Genomic DNA, 16,620 nt, shown 5'->3' on the forward strand with positions numbered 1-16,620 from the left:
AATAAAGTGAAAAAGCACCAGGTGTCTATGGAGATCTAAATCATTTTTCAGAGTGGGCAGAAGAGCAGTTTTTGGCTTTCCTCAAGTAGCTGGAGTCCTAAAATCCCCAGAGACAGTGCAGATCCCCTCCAAATGAGCTAAAGGCAGCAGCCCTACTTTTCTCAGGTACCTTTTGCCAACCACCTACAAGGAAGTGGTGGGTGACCAGGGCTTCATACGTGACTGTTGGTTGGAAATTTCAAAATAAAGAAAGGCCTTTTGCAAAAGGCACGGCTAAAACTTCATTCCAAAGAGTATTTTTGAGATGTGTTATTGTAACTGTTGCTGGAGTAACCAGCTGCAAAATGCTGATGCCCATCTTGCAGTTGGGAAAGATAAGGCTGGAACTGCAGAAGGAGAACTGGTTTCCTTTATCTGTGGGATGTCATTGGGATGATCCCATCACTGTTTATAAATATTTATTACTGGGATCATAGAATCATAGCATGGTTTGGGTAGGAAGGTAGGTCCCTACCCCTAAAGATCATTTTGTTTCACTCCCTGCCATGGACAGAGACACCTTCCACTATCCCAGGGTGCTCCAAGCCCTGTCCAGCCTGGCCTTGGACACTTCCATGGGCAGCCACAGCTGCTCTGGGCACCCTGTGCCAGGGCCTCCACAGGGAAGAATTTTTCCCCTTTCTAACCCTGCCCTCTGGCAATGGAAGCCATTCCCTGTGTCCTGTCCCTCCATTCCTTGTCCCCAGTCCCTCTCCAGCTCTCCTGGAGCCCCTTTAGGCACTGACAGGGGCTCTGAGGTGTCCCTGGAGCCTTCTCCTGTTCAGGTGAGCACCCCCAGCTCTCCCAGCCTGGCTCCAGAACCTCCTCTCTCTGGGCTCCATGCAAGGCTGTGGGCTGAGCTCTGCAGCCTTGGCCAGGGCTGTGGGGAGGTTCTTGGAGCACCCTAAAGATGGAGATGGGCAGTCCCTGCTCCCAGGAACAGCTCCTTCCCAAACACTCTCCTGGGTCTGTCCCTGAGGGGAAGGTCACCTCAGCCAAAGATTTTTGTGTCCAAAGCTGCCAAAATCCAATAAAGCCAAACCCCATTGTTTGGTCAGTGCCTTTCTTGGGGTCCCATGGGCAGATGAGCAGCCCCAAAAAGGCTTGTACCTTGTCATTGTTGGCCAGGAGCTGGGCATGCCACCAGCTGGGCAGGACTAGCTCAGAGTCCCAGGGGGTGACACACAGCCCCCCTTGGGGATGAAGCGTGGGGTGAGCACCTGGAGCAACCACCAGAGCCCACACATGACGTGGGACCAGCCTGGCAGATGTCCAGATGGTGCATCTGGAGCTGAACCAAGTCAGGGCTACTTACATTTATGTAGGGCAGGATGATTAAAGCTCTGGCCTTTGCAATTCCACCTAAGTTGGGTAATTAGAGAACTGGCTTTATTGGCTGGGTAGCATGGCATGAGGCAATGTGCATGCCCAGTCCACACCCTCTGTGTGATCTTGACCTAAGCAGAGCAGAGCTCTGTGTGTCTGAGGATGCAGCTGGGTACCCAGTGAGGGTTCTAGAGACATCTACCAGGCCATGGGACACTTAATCTGCCTGGATCCCTGAGGGCACCTGCATGTGTAAACCCCTGTCACTGCAGCCATCATTATGCTGTGTTCCAGCAGGAAATAAACACCCTTTGGGATGTGGCTTCTAATTTTCTTCCTGTTTCACAAGGGATTTGTATGTGACAGAAGCAGGAAGCAGGATCCTGCTGCAGCAGATGACTCCTATCCCAAAGAGCTGATGAAATTTGTCACACCTACACTGCATACTGCCCTGATGAATCTCATCTTCATCCAGGCAGAGTGGGTGAATAACGTCACCACATCCGAATGGCCCCACTTCACCCCGGCAAGAAATGATTCCCCAGGGCATGAGGAAGTGGAAGGTGAGCACCAGCGGGAGAAGGTAACCCTGGAGCCCTCCTGGGGCTGTGCCAGGCTCTCACATCCTTGCTGAACAGTGGTGGAGAGGGGGGAGCAGCTGGTTCTCCTCTGGGCCAGACTGCAGCCTTGTTTCCAAGCCAACCGGAGTTCTGTGAGCTCCCGAACGGCTGCAGACAATGAGCCCAGCAGCCTCCTCTATGTCAGGCTGAGCACAGCTGATGCTGGAGGCAGGGAAGGCTGAGACAAAGGGTGCTCAGCCCCTGCAGCACCTCAGTGTTCATCCTGCCCTTTGTAGCAGCTCAGTGCTCAGGTGAGATGCTCTGGCAGGGGTGAGACCACCTGAGAATGGCATTCCTGAACTGCCCAGGGCACTTGTCAACTCCAGGAGGTAAAAAAGTCTATCCCGGGTCTGGGGCTGAAACCACTCGTGTGTTCTCCTCTCTGCAAAATGCCAAATTAACAAAGAGTAAAGGGAATCAAGCCTGGCACCAGTGAAAACCCAGTAGTACCATCTTCACGGACTAGAAGGCAACAGTGGAGCTTGGAGATGTCACCTGGCACAGTAAGGTTCCCACAGGGGCAGTGGGCTCATGCTTATCCCATGGAATGATTAGGAACTTCTGCTTGGAGGATCTCAGTGCAATTTTATTCTGATTTTGAGGCAGTGCAACCTATTTTCCTATACCTTTCCCTGACATTCCCCTCACATTTGCATCACATTGTCCTCACAAGTCACTTGCCAGAGACCATTCAATTTAATGGTGGCACTGGGAGTTTTCTCCACGCTTGGCCCACAGCACACTTCATGAGGGCTTCATGCCCCAGCTCCACCTCATGTCCCATCACTGGCTGGGCAGAAGGAGAAGCTGGTGACACCCCAAACCTTCTGCTCCCCCACCCCCACAGCTTTATCAGGAACTGTAGGGATAGGACAAAGTAATGGGTACAAACTGAAAAAGAGAAAATTTAAGTTACATATTGGTGAGAAATTCCTCCCTGTGAGGGTGGGCAGGCCCTGGCACAGGGTGCCTACAGCAGCTGTGGCTGCCCCTGGATCCCTGGAAGTGTCCAAGGCTGGGTTGGACGGGGCTTGGAGCAATCTGGGATAGTGGAAGGTGTCCCTGCTCATGGCAGGGGGTGGAATGAGATGAGGTTTAAGGTCCATTCCAATCACTTAATATTGTGTAGCACCAGGAGTAACTGAGGGAGCTGGGAGGGCTCAGCCTGGAGAAAAGGAGGCTCAGGAGGAACCTTCTGGCTCTGCACAACTCCCTGACAGGAGGGGGCAGCTGGGGAGGTTGGGCTCTGCTCTCAGGGGACAGGAAACTCGACAAGAGGAGATGTCCTCAAGCTGTGCCAGGGGAGGCTCAGGTTGGACATCAGGAGAAATTTCTCCATGGAAAGGGTTGTCAGGCATTGGATAGGGACATAGTGGAGTCCCCATCCGTGGAGGTGTCAAGGAAGGACTGGATGTGGCACTCAGTGCCGTGGCCTGGCTGAGAGCATCGTGTTGGGTCTCAGGTTGGAGTCGATGCTTTCGGAGGTCTTTTCCACCCCGGTGGGTGCGGTGATTCCGCGCTGGTTCCCTGCCGCACCCACCCTGGCGCCGCGCCACACTCAACATGGCGGCGCGGGCATGAGGCGGGCGGGGGCTGGTTGGGGGCGTGTCGCGCACCCAAGATGGCGGCGGCGGCGGGCGGGGTGAGATGGCGGCGGGCGCGCAGGCGCGGGCGGGCGGCGGTGACGCGCGGGGCGCGCGGTGACGGAGCGCGGCGGCCGCGGCCCTTTGTTGGCGGCGGTTGAGGCGCGGCGGGGCCGGGCCGGGCCGGGGCCAACGGCGGCGGCGGCGGGGCCGGGCGCGGGGAGGCCGCGGGAGCCGCCGCCGCTCCCTCAGCGCCTCGCCATGGACTCGGACGAGGGGTACAACTACGAGTTCGACGAGGACGAGGAGTGCAGCGAGGACAGCGGCGCGGAGGAGGACGAGGAGGACGAGGAGGAAGACGAGCCCGACGATAATCTGGACCTGGGCGAAGTAGAGCTGGTGGAGCCCGGGCTGCGCGTCGGCGGGGAGCGCGACGGGCTGTTGGGCAGCGAGACGGGCGGGCTGGGCCCCGGCGGCGGCGGCGGCGGTGGCGGCCTGGGCGGCGGACCGGGCCCCGGCGGCGGCCCCGAGCAGGAGGAGGATTATCGCTACGAGGTGCTGACGGCCGAGCAGATCCTGCAGCACATGGTGGAGTGCATCCGCGAGGTCAACGAGGTCATCCAGGTGCGGCCCCCCGGCGCCGGGACTGGGGGGGACGCACCGGGGAAGGGGCGTGGGGGGTGGCGGGACGGGCCAGCGGCCTCCTGCGGGCACCGGGCCCGGCGCGTCCGCGGGCCGGGGCCTCACACACACGCTTATCGGTAACCCCGGGGCTGGAGGGGGTCATGAGTACCCCCCGGGGCTGGAGGGGGCTCAGCTCGGTATCTCCGAGGCTGGAGGGGCGGGGGGAGCGACTTCTCTCGGTGCACCCCGGGGGTGGAGAGGGCTCCTCGTCCCCCCGTTCTCCCGGGAGGCCCCTCGGGCCCGGCCAGGATCTCGCTTCCTGCTGTGGAAGCGTCGGGAACGAGGCCTTTGGCACTGAAAGGGCTCCTGTTTCTTTGTGTGGTTGCGAGCTGGGGGCCGTAATCTGTGTTTTTTCCTTGATTCCCCTCCGTCCTCACGGTGTTTGGCGGGGTGTAGCTCGTTCGCTAACCCGCGGAGTCCATGGCCAGCCCTGGAATTCCAGGAGAGGCACCGCTCTGGTTTTGTTGCCGTCTCCCTTCCCTTCCCCCCGCCACACACAGAGGTTGAACCTTGTGTTTATTTCCAGCCCAGACCAGGAGGGGTACGAGCAATCCCTTCACAACCGTAACTTTTTTTACCCTCAGTTTTTAAGCGTGTCTCTTTAAAACTGAAATAGAGTTTGAAATAACGTCTACCTTCTTTGGCTCAATGTATCTACCTCTTATCTCTTGGCTCCTAAGTTTTTTGGGAAAAAAAATCAAGCCATTGAAGCGGTTTAGCATCCTTTTCTAAATGTTCGTGGCAGGGTTTGGCTCCAGCTCATCATCAAGTTCCCGATGCAGTTCACTTTTCTTCAGGTGATGGGATTTCTTTAGTTCCCGTTTATTTTACTATTACTTAGAGTCACTAGGAAGTTGCTACCATTTGTCCAGTATGCCAACGGGAATAGCATGAGAAATCTGTGGATATTAAATATTGAGGGATCCAGTGCCCAGAAAGCAGTGTTTTGGCTGGTTGTGTGTGTTGGTAAATCTCTTTAAACACGAGATGCTTCAGTGAATGTTTTTTCTCCAGCTGTCCTGTGCTCTGCAGTGGCTGTAACAGCAACTCTAAAATGTTCCTTTATGTGCTATAAATCCCCTGTAGTTTATATGGAGCTTGATGCAAACAGCTGTAAAAATATTTGCGTGTTAAATTAGTAAATGGCATTCCTTGAGTCAAATTAAAGTTTATAACTTTAATGATAGCATTGCCCATGTAAAGCTGAATAAAGGAGTCTGCCCGGATTAGCTGATTACCCTGCAGTTAAAGAAGATCTCATGGTTAAACAGGGATGTTTCTTTGCTCCCAGTTATTGATCCTGATGTAGGCAGGGAAACAGTTGGCAGGCAGACATGCAAACAGTTGGGACCTTCAGCTTTTTACTCTTTCAAAGAGCCATTAAAATAGTGAGTCTGTGTTTAATGATTAAGATTGCAAAGGCCGTGTCCCATTCTGTTTGTGTTGAACAGACTCTGACATATTCCTTATCTTTGCTCAAGACAAGTGGTGGAAAAGTTGCTGCCAGTGAGGAGCTGTGAGTGCTCCTGCATTTTCCAGACCCGGCTGGTGGGCTCACCTGCATGTTCTTTGTGAACTAATTTGTTAGAGAAGGTCCAGATTCCTGGTCTTAGTGGATTTGCCCCCCTTTTACACCGCCCTGAAGCTGTTTGACTTGTGTGCTCCACCTGTGAGTGGCAGAAATAGTGGAGAGGAATGGGTTGAGGTGACGAGCCCCTTGTTCTGCCCCATCCCCGGCCTGACCCTGTGCTGGGCTCTGCAGAGCCACCCCGACCTTCCCGTGGCTGCTGCTCTGCTCCAGTTACTGCCTGGGTTTGCAGTGGTTCCTCCTGCTTTAGCAGAGCAGGGTGCCCCAAGTCTATCTGTTGAGAATATCATGGGTAAACTCGGGGCCCAAAACCAGCTTAGGGCCTGGAATGCCTCAGGAGAGGGTAGAAAAGCTCTTAGGATGGCTGTTAAATGCCATCTTCCTGCCATCACATTTCTGGGCTCTTCTGAGGTAAATGGCCCGACTTTGGCCAATGCTTCAGGATTTGCTCATCCTCACTCCTGTGGCTGCTGCTGAAATCTTCCAGGGCTCTGTTCTGTTTATTTCCTTGTGTTTGGCACCCAACCAGGATTGCTGCTGCTGCTTTTCTGGTTCAGTAAACCTTTTCTGGAGTCACATTGGCTCGGGATCCTGCTGCGGATCCTCCTCGGTTGCTGAGCTGTGATTCACTTGTTCCAGTCAAGTACTGGTGGCTTTGGTCCGTGTGTGTCTGCCCTGGGTTCTTGGGAGCAAATAGTGATGGTTGTGGTTACATTTTTGAGTGCTTTGAACTTATTTGTTCAAGGGAGATGTAATGTGCAGCCTGAAAATTTCAGCTGTGGGTCTTGTGCTCTCTAATGAGTGATTTTTTTTTTTTTTTTTTTGATGATCCAGTGTAAGGTATAAATGGGCTTTTGTTTTGCAGCTGTAGTGAAAGGAAAATGAAACAGGGAGCCACAGAGTATTTGCAAGGAGGTATCTGAGCCATGGCAGGTGTAACTCTCTATTAAAACACTCCATTTGAGCAGTTATTAGCTGACAAGGCTATAGTTCAATGGTCTAAATTAAATTTTTTCCCCCATCCATTTGGTCATTTCCAAATAAAAGCTGTGTGAAAAAAACCACGAACTTTTTAGGGCAGGGATTTGATCTGATGGAGACTTTGCAGAAGTGGGAGCTAACTTGTGGCTAAGTTGCTGCTCACAGAGCCTGTGATTCACCCTTTAGTGTGGAATGGACTTTAGGAGGGATCTGCTCAGTGCCAAACTCTTATCACTTGGCCTCCCTAAGGCCACTGAACCTGCAGTGAACCAGGCAGGACTCAGAATGTCTCAGATACTCAGAATATTTTACAGTTGCTCTTTCTTGTCTGAGCAGAAGCAGGATTTCAGGTGTTTCATGGTGGTTTTTGTACAGTATTTGGCACTTATGCCCATAATCTGATTTGTCTCCATGTGTCGCACAACAAGAATTCCCCTTGCTCTCCAAATGCAAAAATAGGGGTATGAATAACCCCTTAACCTTGTGCTGTGGGTTGGCTGAGGCTTGAGTATCCCTCCCATCCTCTCCCTGTGATTAGGTGGAGCAGAGAGCCATTTGCCATGGTATTTGGAATTTTAGTTGTCTAAGTAAACAGGCGGGTTTCTGGTGGTTTTCCAGCTGCTGGCAGAATTAGTTAGCAAGGGACTGTAAAAACCTAGACAGAGAGGTGCTGTGGAACAAAAGGCTTCTCCTCCCAAAGGTATTTTCCCACAGTTAAATGTCTTCTCCATATTCTTCCTCTCTGAACTTTTGTCCAAATAATCCACTGACACTTCTTTTTGTATTTTTTTTTTTTTATATCAGATTGCTATTTCCATTTTTGCTCTAGTTTTTTTCTGAAAATAAACTTGAAAAATGTTTAGAATGGCACATTTATTTCTGCTCTGAGTAGAGCACATGATGTTTCTCTGTAGCCTGGCTTGGCCCAGTATTCTCCTTGCTTTGTTGTAACCTTGTGCAATTCCAGTATTACCAGGTGGGATTAATTTCCCCTTTTTGCCTGCCCTTTTCCTGGAGCATTCCAATGACATTGTTGTGATGTCACTGACCATATTCATTCTTCCTGGACTTTGTAGTGTTGAGGTATTAAAAATACTGGGATGAAGCTGTGAGGTGGCAGAAAAAGGAGTGGAGCCTTTTGTTTTCCTTCCCCACCCCACAGCAGGGATCAGGATCCTAGATGTGGCTGGGTGTTATGCCTGGCCTGCATGATTGTGATCATGTTGAGCTTCAGACCTGAGCTTTCTCTGGAAGGATGTGGCCTTCTTGAATCCAACAAAACTTAGTCTAGCTCAAAAATACCTTTTCTTTTGATTAAAGGCCTTAAATTAGATATTTTAGAGCAGACCAGGTCAGATGTGACATCAGAGCATTTGTATCAAGTACAGGTTTCTCATTTACATGATGGAGCTGGATGACTTCTCTGGAAGCAAGGTGAGCTCCTTGCTGGTAGAAGCTTTGCCATTAAAATATGCCCAAACCCCAGAGCACTCAGGAGTTAAAAACCCATCTTTTGTTGAGGAATGGCTTTTCCCAGAGGCCCCTGGAGTTCACAGCCCTGGTTAAACAGAGCTCTGTGATGACAAGTGCAAACCCATTGTTACATTGTTCAACAGTGGCTTCACTTGCTTGGACAAACCATCCTGATTTTCAGGCAGAACTTAGGAAATCTTCCCAACACTGGTGTAATTCAGCCTACTGTGGGCAGCACATTCCAAAGGTATTGCCCAAAACAGGGACGACTTGCCAGTGAGCAACAGGAATTGCTGCTTGTAGTACAGGGTCGTGCTCAAAGCTGTATTTAATGCTACAGATGACATCTTGGAAATTGGGAGTGCTTGGAGCTGCCTGACAAGCACTAGGTGGGAGTCTGTGGGTGGAAGCACTGGAGGCTGGAGCTGCTTCCATCCGGGTGCTCCTCTCACAGCCCGAGGTGCATTAGCAAAGCTCCTTGTGTGGTTACTTATTTGATAATAAAATTCATGTCAGGGGCCTGAATGTTATGATGCTGGGAGGAAATGCTTTGTGAAACCCCATGTTTCTGTCACGTGGTGTTTATAAGGTGTTTCATTATGGTAGGAATGCATTTAATATTTCCAAGGAATGGAATAAACTTGATTGTGACAAAGCATTCCTGGAATCTTGTATAAGCAATCACTCCAGAGCTTTTGGAAATGACATGGTGTCTGTTCCTGACTGCCAAGACATGTAATTCTGAGTATAATAGAATTTTTTTTTTAATATTACTTTAAATTTCAGCATTACCACGTAGAAAAGTCTTGTTAAGTCTCCAGAGGAATTTCAACTTAGCACTTAAATATGACCCATTTGCTTTGTGCTTTATGTTTCTGTTAGGCCAAATGCAAATCTTGTGGTTGGCCATGTGTGAAAACATTTGATGCTGGTTGCTTTTGTCTCAATGTAGTTTTCCCAAAATCACAGCAATGAGCCTTTTCCTTAGAGGCCTTGGGGTGCAGATGGGAATCAATGTGTTCTGGGATGTTTCAAAGTGAAACTGAAAACACTAATTTTTTTTAACTACTTTTAAATGTTTATTTCCAGAAAGCTAAAACTAAATAGTAAATACAGTTGTTGCTATTCCCTGTGGGTTTAATTTCAGTGAGCAGGACCATCCCTGCTGTGCAAAGTAGAAGGGTTGTTTCTGCTATAAAGTGAAAGCTGTGAGACTGCAGTGGATGCAAAATGAGATATTTCTGTGTGTTAAAGCATAATTAAAAACAATGGATTCCCCTTTTATACTTGTCCCAAGCTCTTACCCTTAGCTCTGACCTTGCACAAGTTCAAGTTTCTAACAGCAAATGAACCCCAAAGCTCCAGTGCCCTTTGGAAATGTAGGGCAGTCCTGTGTCTTTGGAACCTGTTGAATGGTTTTCAGCTTTCTATTTCTAAGCTAATTTCTCTTCCTCTTTACTCCATTAATGAAACAAATGAGAATGTGGTTCTGCTGTTGGTGTCAGGTATGATAGTTGAAGGAAGGGATGGTTGATCTCCACATTGTGCTTGTTTTAACAGCAAGTCAATGTTTTCATCCAGAATTTCTTTTTAGGAGCCTTTTTTTTTTTTTTTTTTTTTTTTTCCTGGAGAAGGTAGCAACTCATTCCTCTGCTTAGGAAATCTGTTTAACTGGGAAAAGAACCTGGAATTGTCTGTAACTGAGAAAGCTGGAAGTTCTTTCCACATACCTCAGTCCCAAACTCCAGGGTCCTCCAGATTTCTGGTACTTGTGGAATTATCAGGCTCTGGGTGTTGTAAGTGATGTTTTCTCTTTGTGGCTGGCTGTGCTGGATCCCTGACAGCCACAAAGGATGTTTGGAGGCTGTTGGGTGCACACAAGTGCTTAATGCTGCTGAATTCATCAAGTCATTTAGGAGCTGCAGCAACTGCAAGGAAATTGCAGCCTGGTTTATTGTAAAACACCTTGGGAGGGTTTGTAGCTGCTCAGTAATGCCAAATGGTGCATTTGAGCACAGCCCAGAATACAGATGCCTCAGGTTTGGGAGAGGGCTGCTGGCTTTTTGTGGGGGATGTTGGTGCATGAGGCTCTGAGGGGATGAGGCATTCAGGTGGAGAAAAATCATTAGTAGTTTGATAATGGAAATACTGATAATATGAAATATCTTCACCATCATGGGTGTTTGGTGTTGGGAGTGTTGGAAACCCTGAGCTTGGCCTGTATGGAATTCCTTGCCTTGCTCTTAGCTTTTGATCTTGAGCTGTGATGGAAGCACGGTTTAAATAAATGCTTTGAAAACTGCCATCCAGGGCTTCCCTCAGTAGTTGTTTCAGGGGTAACTGAGTTTATACTTCACAGGTGTGTTTGTTTCCCAAATTTGGAATGCCCATGGAAGTGCAAAGGCTCTTGCAGGAGTGAGCCCTTGTTTAGGGGGTGTAGCAATGCCAGGTACTCAGAGCAGCTCACTGTGGTGAGGGTTTGAACCACTGTACATACACAGCACTCAAACAAAACCATTGGCATTCAATCTTTTCCTTGTTTTTAAAGACTGAGAACTTCTTTCAGATGTTGGGAATCATTTCAGATCCAAAACCTGACATAGATAGCTTCTGACAGCAGCAAAGCCACTTGGAAGAAGTGAGTAAGCCCTTGTGAAAGCCTCTTGGGTGGTTGTGGTGCATTTTGGCATTGCCAGCAGTCTTGCCTTGAGTTTTGGGCAATTTTTGGGAGCTGGTGGAGCACAGAGATGATAGGCATTACCACTGCCTAGTAAAAAGGGAGAAACAAAGATTTGGCTTTGGAGGGGAGTGTTCCCCCTTGGTGTCCTCCCTCTGCAGAAGCATGGGGAGGAGAGCACAGCTGCTCCATGGCTGTGGTGTGGTGCCTGTCCTTGTTGCCAGGCTTGTGGTTCTGTGTGGGTGTGTTTGGGAGAGGAGGCAGATACAGCTGCTGGGGACAGGGCAGTAGCTGAGAGCCCTGACAGCAGGTGGCTTTTAGCTGTAATTTGGTGGTAATTGAGTGTACAACCTTCCTAAAGCTGGGCTTCTTGGTCTGCTGGTGGTTTCCACTGGTGCCCACTTAGTGGCACATGAAGGTACTTCTGCCCAGTGTTTCTAAAACATTCCTGGTTTTGTATCTTCCATGGTTAAAAACTGATATGTTAGAGCACCATGTGGCACCTCTTGTTTCCAGAGACAAGCAGTGCAAGGATGATGTCTTGGCCATCTGCTTCACAATTAGGTCTTGTGGGACAGTACTTGTGTCTCAAGCATGGAGGTGTGAGAGGCTTCCTGGTCTGAGGGGAGGGACTCTCCATGTACTGTGACACCACAAATAGGCCTTGTTGTGCATTTTAATTCACAACAGATGAAGCTTTCATTGCTTTGTGATTTGAGGAATTTGAGAGCTGAAGGAAGATAATCCCAATGTTTGAAATTAAGAGCTTGGATATTTGCTTATTGCCTTCAGAAAAATTGTCTGTGATTGTTGCAGTGATTTCACCAGATGAGGGATGCAGACTCTCAACTCTGTTTCCCAGCAGATAATCAGGATAGAGTAGGAGTTCCTGCTCAAAAGGATTTTACTTGGGCACAGTTAAAGTCCTCTCAAAGTGGAGAAGACACAGTAAAAACTTAGTAGAACCAGAAGAATCTGTATAATTGCACCTAAAAGTAGTCAAATGCCAAAAGAACTGACTTCTTTGAGTGTTAGTTCAAAGGTTTTCTTTTTAAACTAATATTTGCAATTCTTATTAAGGAGGCAGCCTGAAGAGAGTTTCTTCCAAGGTAAAAAATTGAAAATTTGAAGTGGTTCTGAAGGTTCCCATTTCCTGCCTGCTGTTCGTGACTGGGCCAACCTCTGAAGGAGTGTGTTGGGTGCTGCCCTGCACAGGGTGGTTTTTTTTGCTGGTTTCTTCAGCAAAACCCTTCCAGTGCCACAGAGGAAGGAGCTGGTATTTGAACAGCACCCTTGTGTAAAACTCCCAGCAGGACATGGCTGTTTTACTCTCCTGTGCTTGCTTTGGTGGCTGTGTGGACCTGCTATGGTAGTGACAGTGCAGTGCTTCACTCCAGGTCACTTCTTTGGGGTTTGCCTTTGGGTTTTGGAGTTGGGCCACTTGGGATGGGCTTGGTTGGCTTGAAACACCAACTCACTCAAACTGTTCTGGTGTTTGAGGGTCTGACACTCATCCCCAGTGGTGCTTTTGGGGATGTACAGACCCATGCACCTACAGCAGAGCTATGGTTACGTGGTTATTGGTCTTGGGCAGTTCCCATTACTGGCTGCCTGGATGCAGGGAACTCTGCAGGTAAAAGTGTCTCCTCCCTGCTCTTCTTACTCAGTCTCTGACCCCATGAGCAGCTGCTTTGTTCCAGGTGCCAGAAGTGATGGTCTGTGAATTGTTCAACTCTGTCAGCCAAACAAATGGATGTGCATCCACACCTCAACATTTCTGTGGTCTGTTTTGTGTGCACATCTAGTTAGAAGTGCATATTTAACTTTGGAAAGAGCTCTGGAGAGTTATTCAAAATTTTGATGCCCTCTGCAGCTGGTAACTGTGGGCTTGGTGTGTTCTTGTGCAACAAAACATAAATGCAATCAGCATTCCTTTGTCTGGCAGACAGAAATGTGGAGAGGGATTAGGGGAAGCCAGGAGGACTCACATGAATAAACAGTCTCCCTTGCAATGAGCTTTCCTGTGTGGGAAGCAAAACTTAAGACTGAGTTAACTCCTAGTTATCTTTATCCTACTCATCTAGACTTTGAGAAATAGGGAGTAAAAAGAATGGTGTGAAAAGAAGAGTGTGGGAGAGCCATGTTTTGAGGTTGGATTCCAGAGCAGGAGCTTGGAAGTGACAGAGCTTTGTTAAACAATGTGTATTAAAACTAGGCTGAACTGCAGCTTTTTAATAAAAAGGGGGGAAGAGCAACTTTCCAGCTCTTAGTTAGCTGTGTAATTTTTCCTCTGGGAGCAACAATGTAAACTGGAAGGAAGGTCCTCGGAGTAAAATCTCACCTAGCGTGCATAGATGAAAATAACTACAATATAAAATAACAATTCAATAAAAAAATTAACAATTTTTATACAGTGTGAAGATCTGATGAAATAATGTGTCTAATGTCTTTGTTTTGATAGTTTGTAATACTTCTGCAGTGACTGAAAGGCCATCTGAGCAAATTAAGGTGTTGATTTATACACATTTTAGATGTGCATTAAGTTGTTCTGTAATAACCAGTCTCTTTATTTTACTTGATAATATGACATGCTTGAAATATCCTTATTTGTATTGTTAATAGAGCTGAAATTGGTGCTTCAAAATGTGCACAAAACCATTTCTGGTTGGGATGATAACTTCTAGAAGGGGAGCAGTGCAAGACTTGGAGTTCTCTGTAGGGATGGTGGATACTGAAGCTCTCTGGAGGGAGGGTGTTTGGGCTCTGTGTCACTCTCGTGTGCCTGCTGTAATTCCCTCCTGTCCTTTGCCAGGGTGTTTCTGCAGGCAGCAGTGGGATTTGGAGGAGGCTGGGTGCCAGCCTGTTCAGTGCACTCAATTATTCACCAGTCATTAGTGTAATTATTCCTCTTGCTGCCCTGCACAGCAGTTCCAAGGCAGGGCTGATTAGGTGGGGTTTTCCTCTTGCAGAAGCCCAATGTCTTGATGACAGTAATGTTTTAATGGGAGAGGAACAAGGGATATCCTTGTCAGCTGGTGTGGAGTCCATCAAATACAAAATTGCATGTCCAGGTTTGTTTCCATTCCCTACCAAAAGGGAATCTGCACCTCCTTGCTGGTTTGACTCCACAGCTATAGAAACACTTCTGATTAAATGAGTGCAAGTCTGTGTAGAGGCAAGTTTTTAAAGCCCTTAAACAAGAAAATGGTGAAAACACTGGAGGTTTCCCATTCTCCCCCACTGCTGTATGACTTGTGTTCTGCTATTTCTGTATCAGATCCCACCAGACTATTTTCTCTGAACTCGAGGGAGCTCAGGTAGCTGGTTAAAAATACCTGCAGCAATTAGAGACTGCAGTTAGACTTCGAGGTATATCTTGTTGGGAACAAGAGTGAACAAGTGATTACTAAACTCCTCATGCCTCCAGACTATCTTTTCTTCAAAGGTGGCTTCTGCAGAACCCTTGGAGGAAAAAATTTTGGGGTACAAAGAGGCAAAATTACTTCTTGTAGCGGAAATCCCGGCTTAGAAAGTAACATGTTGCCAGGGCTGTGTTTTGTTGGCTGCAAAACTAAGTAAGAATAAATGAGCAGAGTGTGGTAAATAAACTGCAAAGTCATCATTAAAAAATGATCCCAGCTAGAAGAGGCTTGTTGGGAAAAGGATGCTGGCAGGTTTTCCAAGTGCAGATGCAGGTTGTGCCAGCAGAACAAAGTGCTTTTGCAGGTAAAGCTGCTTTTTGCAGGGAAGTGGTACAAGCCCCAACCACATCTGCACTGGGGCTGCTGCCAGCGTCAAGATGCTGCCAAAGATTACATCCCCAAGCCACTGCTGCATTGGCAGTGGTTTCCTGGGCCTAAAGAGTTTCTTGAGATGGCTAAATTTTCTTTTTGTCTTGGTTGAGAGTTGTTGACTAAGGCATAGGCATCACCAGAATGAATTTCCTGCCTGTTTGTCAGGGTGACATTGAGTGTTTAAAACATATTTTGGCTGTGATGGGCAGATGAAATCACCCTGAGGAATGTGTATTTTTCTTTTCTAAAATACTGTGGAGTGTGGTGATGCTTCTGTGGAATGGGAAAACTTCCTCTTTGCCCCAGTGAAGAGAGAATGGGCCATAAAAATGGGTGTTCCTTTGAAGAAGGGACAAAATCAGAAGCAATGAAGGACAGAAAACTGAAGAAAACTACCAAGTGCTCACCTCACTAGGGCCTGGAGGGGAAAGAGAAGCTAGAAAAATGTTACGGATTTTTTTGTTCTCCAGAAATACTCATGTAAATTGTCTCTGGCTAAAAATTCTTGTGCCAAACCTATTTTTCTCAGTAGTCATGCTGTTGATGAAGGGGTTAACACCAGTGACTATGTATCCAAATATTTTTGAGGTAACCTGGCCATTGCCATGAGGGAAGTTATTCATTGGGATGGCTTTTGTTTACTTCCATTGGTAGATCTTTAACTTGCAGTAGTTTGTGGGTGCCACCTCATTGTGCTCGTGGAAGAAGTTATCATCCCTCCCCATTTTCTTTTTCCTGTCTGTATATTTGTTGGAAAATGTTAATTATAATGTTCTGAACTGAAGTCAGGACTCAGGACAGGCTGCACAGGCATGTCACTGTGAGATTTTTGCATGGTGAGTTATTTCCCCCAAATAGCTCTGAGTTTGAGGACTCTGATTTCTGGGGATTTCTCTGTTATCCTGTGATTTTTAGGAGTCACCAGTGGCTGTCTTGAGCTGATACAGAGAGTTTGGCTGGATTATATTTTCTGTACTAAACAACTCATGTGTCTTTGTGCCCAAGCACCCTGTGCTAGGTGTTCTCCAGCAGTGCCCAGTAACAAAAGCAGGTCAGATCACCCAAAACCTGAGACATAACCAGCAGTGTTTGAGAGACACATTGATGCTGAACATTCTTGGGGGCTGATCCTCTGCTTGCACACTGTCTGAACAGGGGACACCCTTAAATCATCATCTGGAAGGACAATTTGAGAGCCCTTTGCTGAGAACTTACAAAAATTAGCTGAGAAAATCAGTTGTTTTCATGTCACATGTTTGAGCCTACAGACAGATCTGCCGTGGAAATAGGTTGTGGAAAAAAAAAAATTATTGGGAATTCACCCTTCCCAGTACAACTGTGATGCTGAGTATTATAAAAATACCTTCATCCTCCTAGAGTTTGTCTGATTTCTTCTAAACATTTCAAGTATACCATGGTATCATTATTTCTTCAAGTTCCTTCTGATATTTCCTCCACTCATCTGCTCATAGCAGCCTCCTCACACTGCCCTGGTCTGGGTGATGCCTCTGAATGTGCCTAAAACAGCAAAAGCAAAGTTGTGTTGTGCTAAAGGTGTGCAAAATCCATGAGATGCTGGTGGTGTTAACTGGGAAATCATTCACTGGCCAGAGCTGAGTAGGAGAAGGTGATGGCATCGTTTCCATATAATTCTTGCTGGAGGAAGGAGCCAGCAGTTTTCCTCGCTGGTGTGGAGGAGCAGTGCCACTCTTGTACAGGTTTATAAATGCCAGGATATGGGCTCAGCCCTTTGGGTGCCTCTGGCTCTGGGCCTCTGGCTGTGCACATGGTGGTGAAAGGGCTGAGTCAATGTACCAATACAAACTGGAGTGAGGGAAAGAGCAGGGAAAGCTTT

The 16,620-nt window shown here is 47.9% G+C and overlaps 1 protein-coding gene across 1 annotated transcript in view; it reads left to right on the top strand.

Annotated features, from left to right (window-relative positions):
* Positions 1 to 3,773: 3,773 nt before the first annotated feature.
* ARIH1 (ariadne RBR E3 ubiquitin protein ligase 1) overlaps positions 3,774 to 16,620 on the top strand; it is a 51,838-nt gene continuing 38,991 nt past the window's right edge. The window contains exon 1 of the mRNA XM_058033402.1: positions 3,774 to 4,192. Within this exon, the coding sequence (XP_057889385.1) occupies positions 3,830 to 4,192 (363 nt within the window). The 5' untranslated portion in view covers positions 3,774 to 3,829. The remainder of the gene's footprint in view (positions 4,193 to 16,620) is intronic.

This window comes from Melospiza georgiana, chromosome 13 (assembly GCF_028018845.1).
Source record: "Melospiza georgiana isolate bMelGeo1 chromosome 13, bMelGeo1.pri, whole genome shotgun sequence".
NCBI classification, from domain to species: Eukaryota; Metazoa; Chordata; class Aves; order Passeriformes; family Passerellidae; genus Melospiza; species Melospiza georgiana.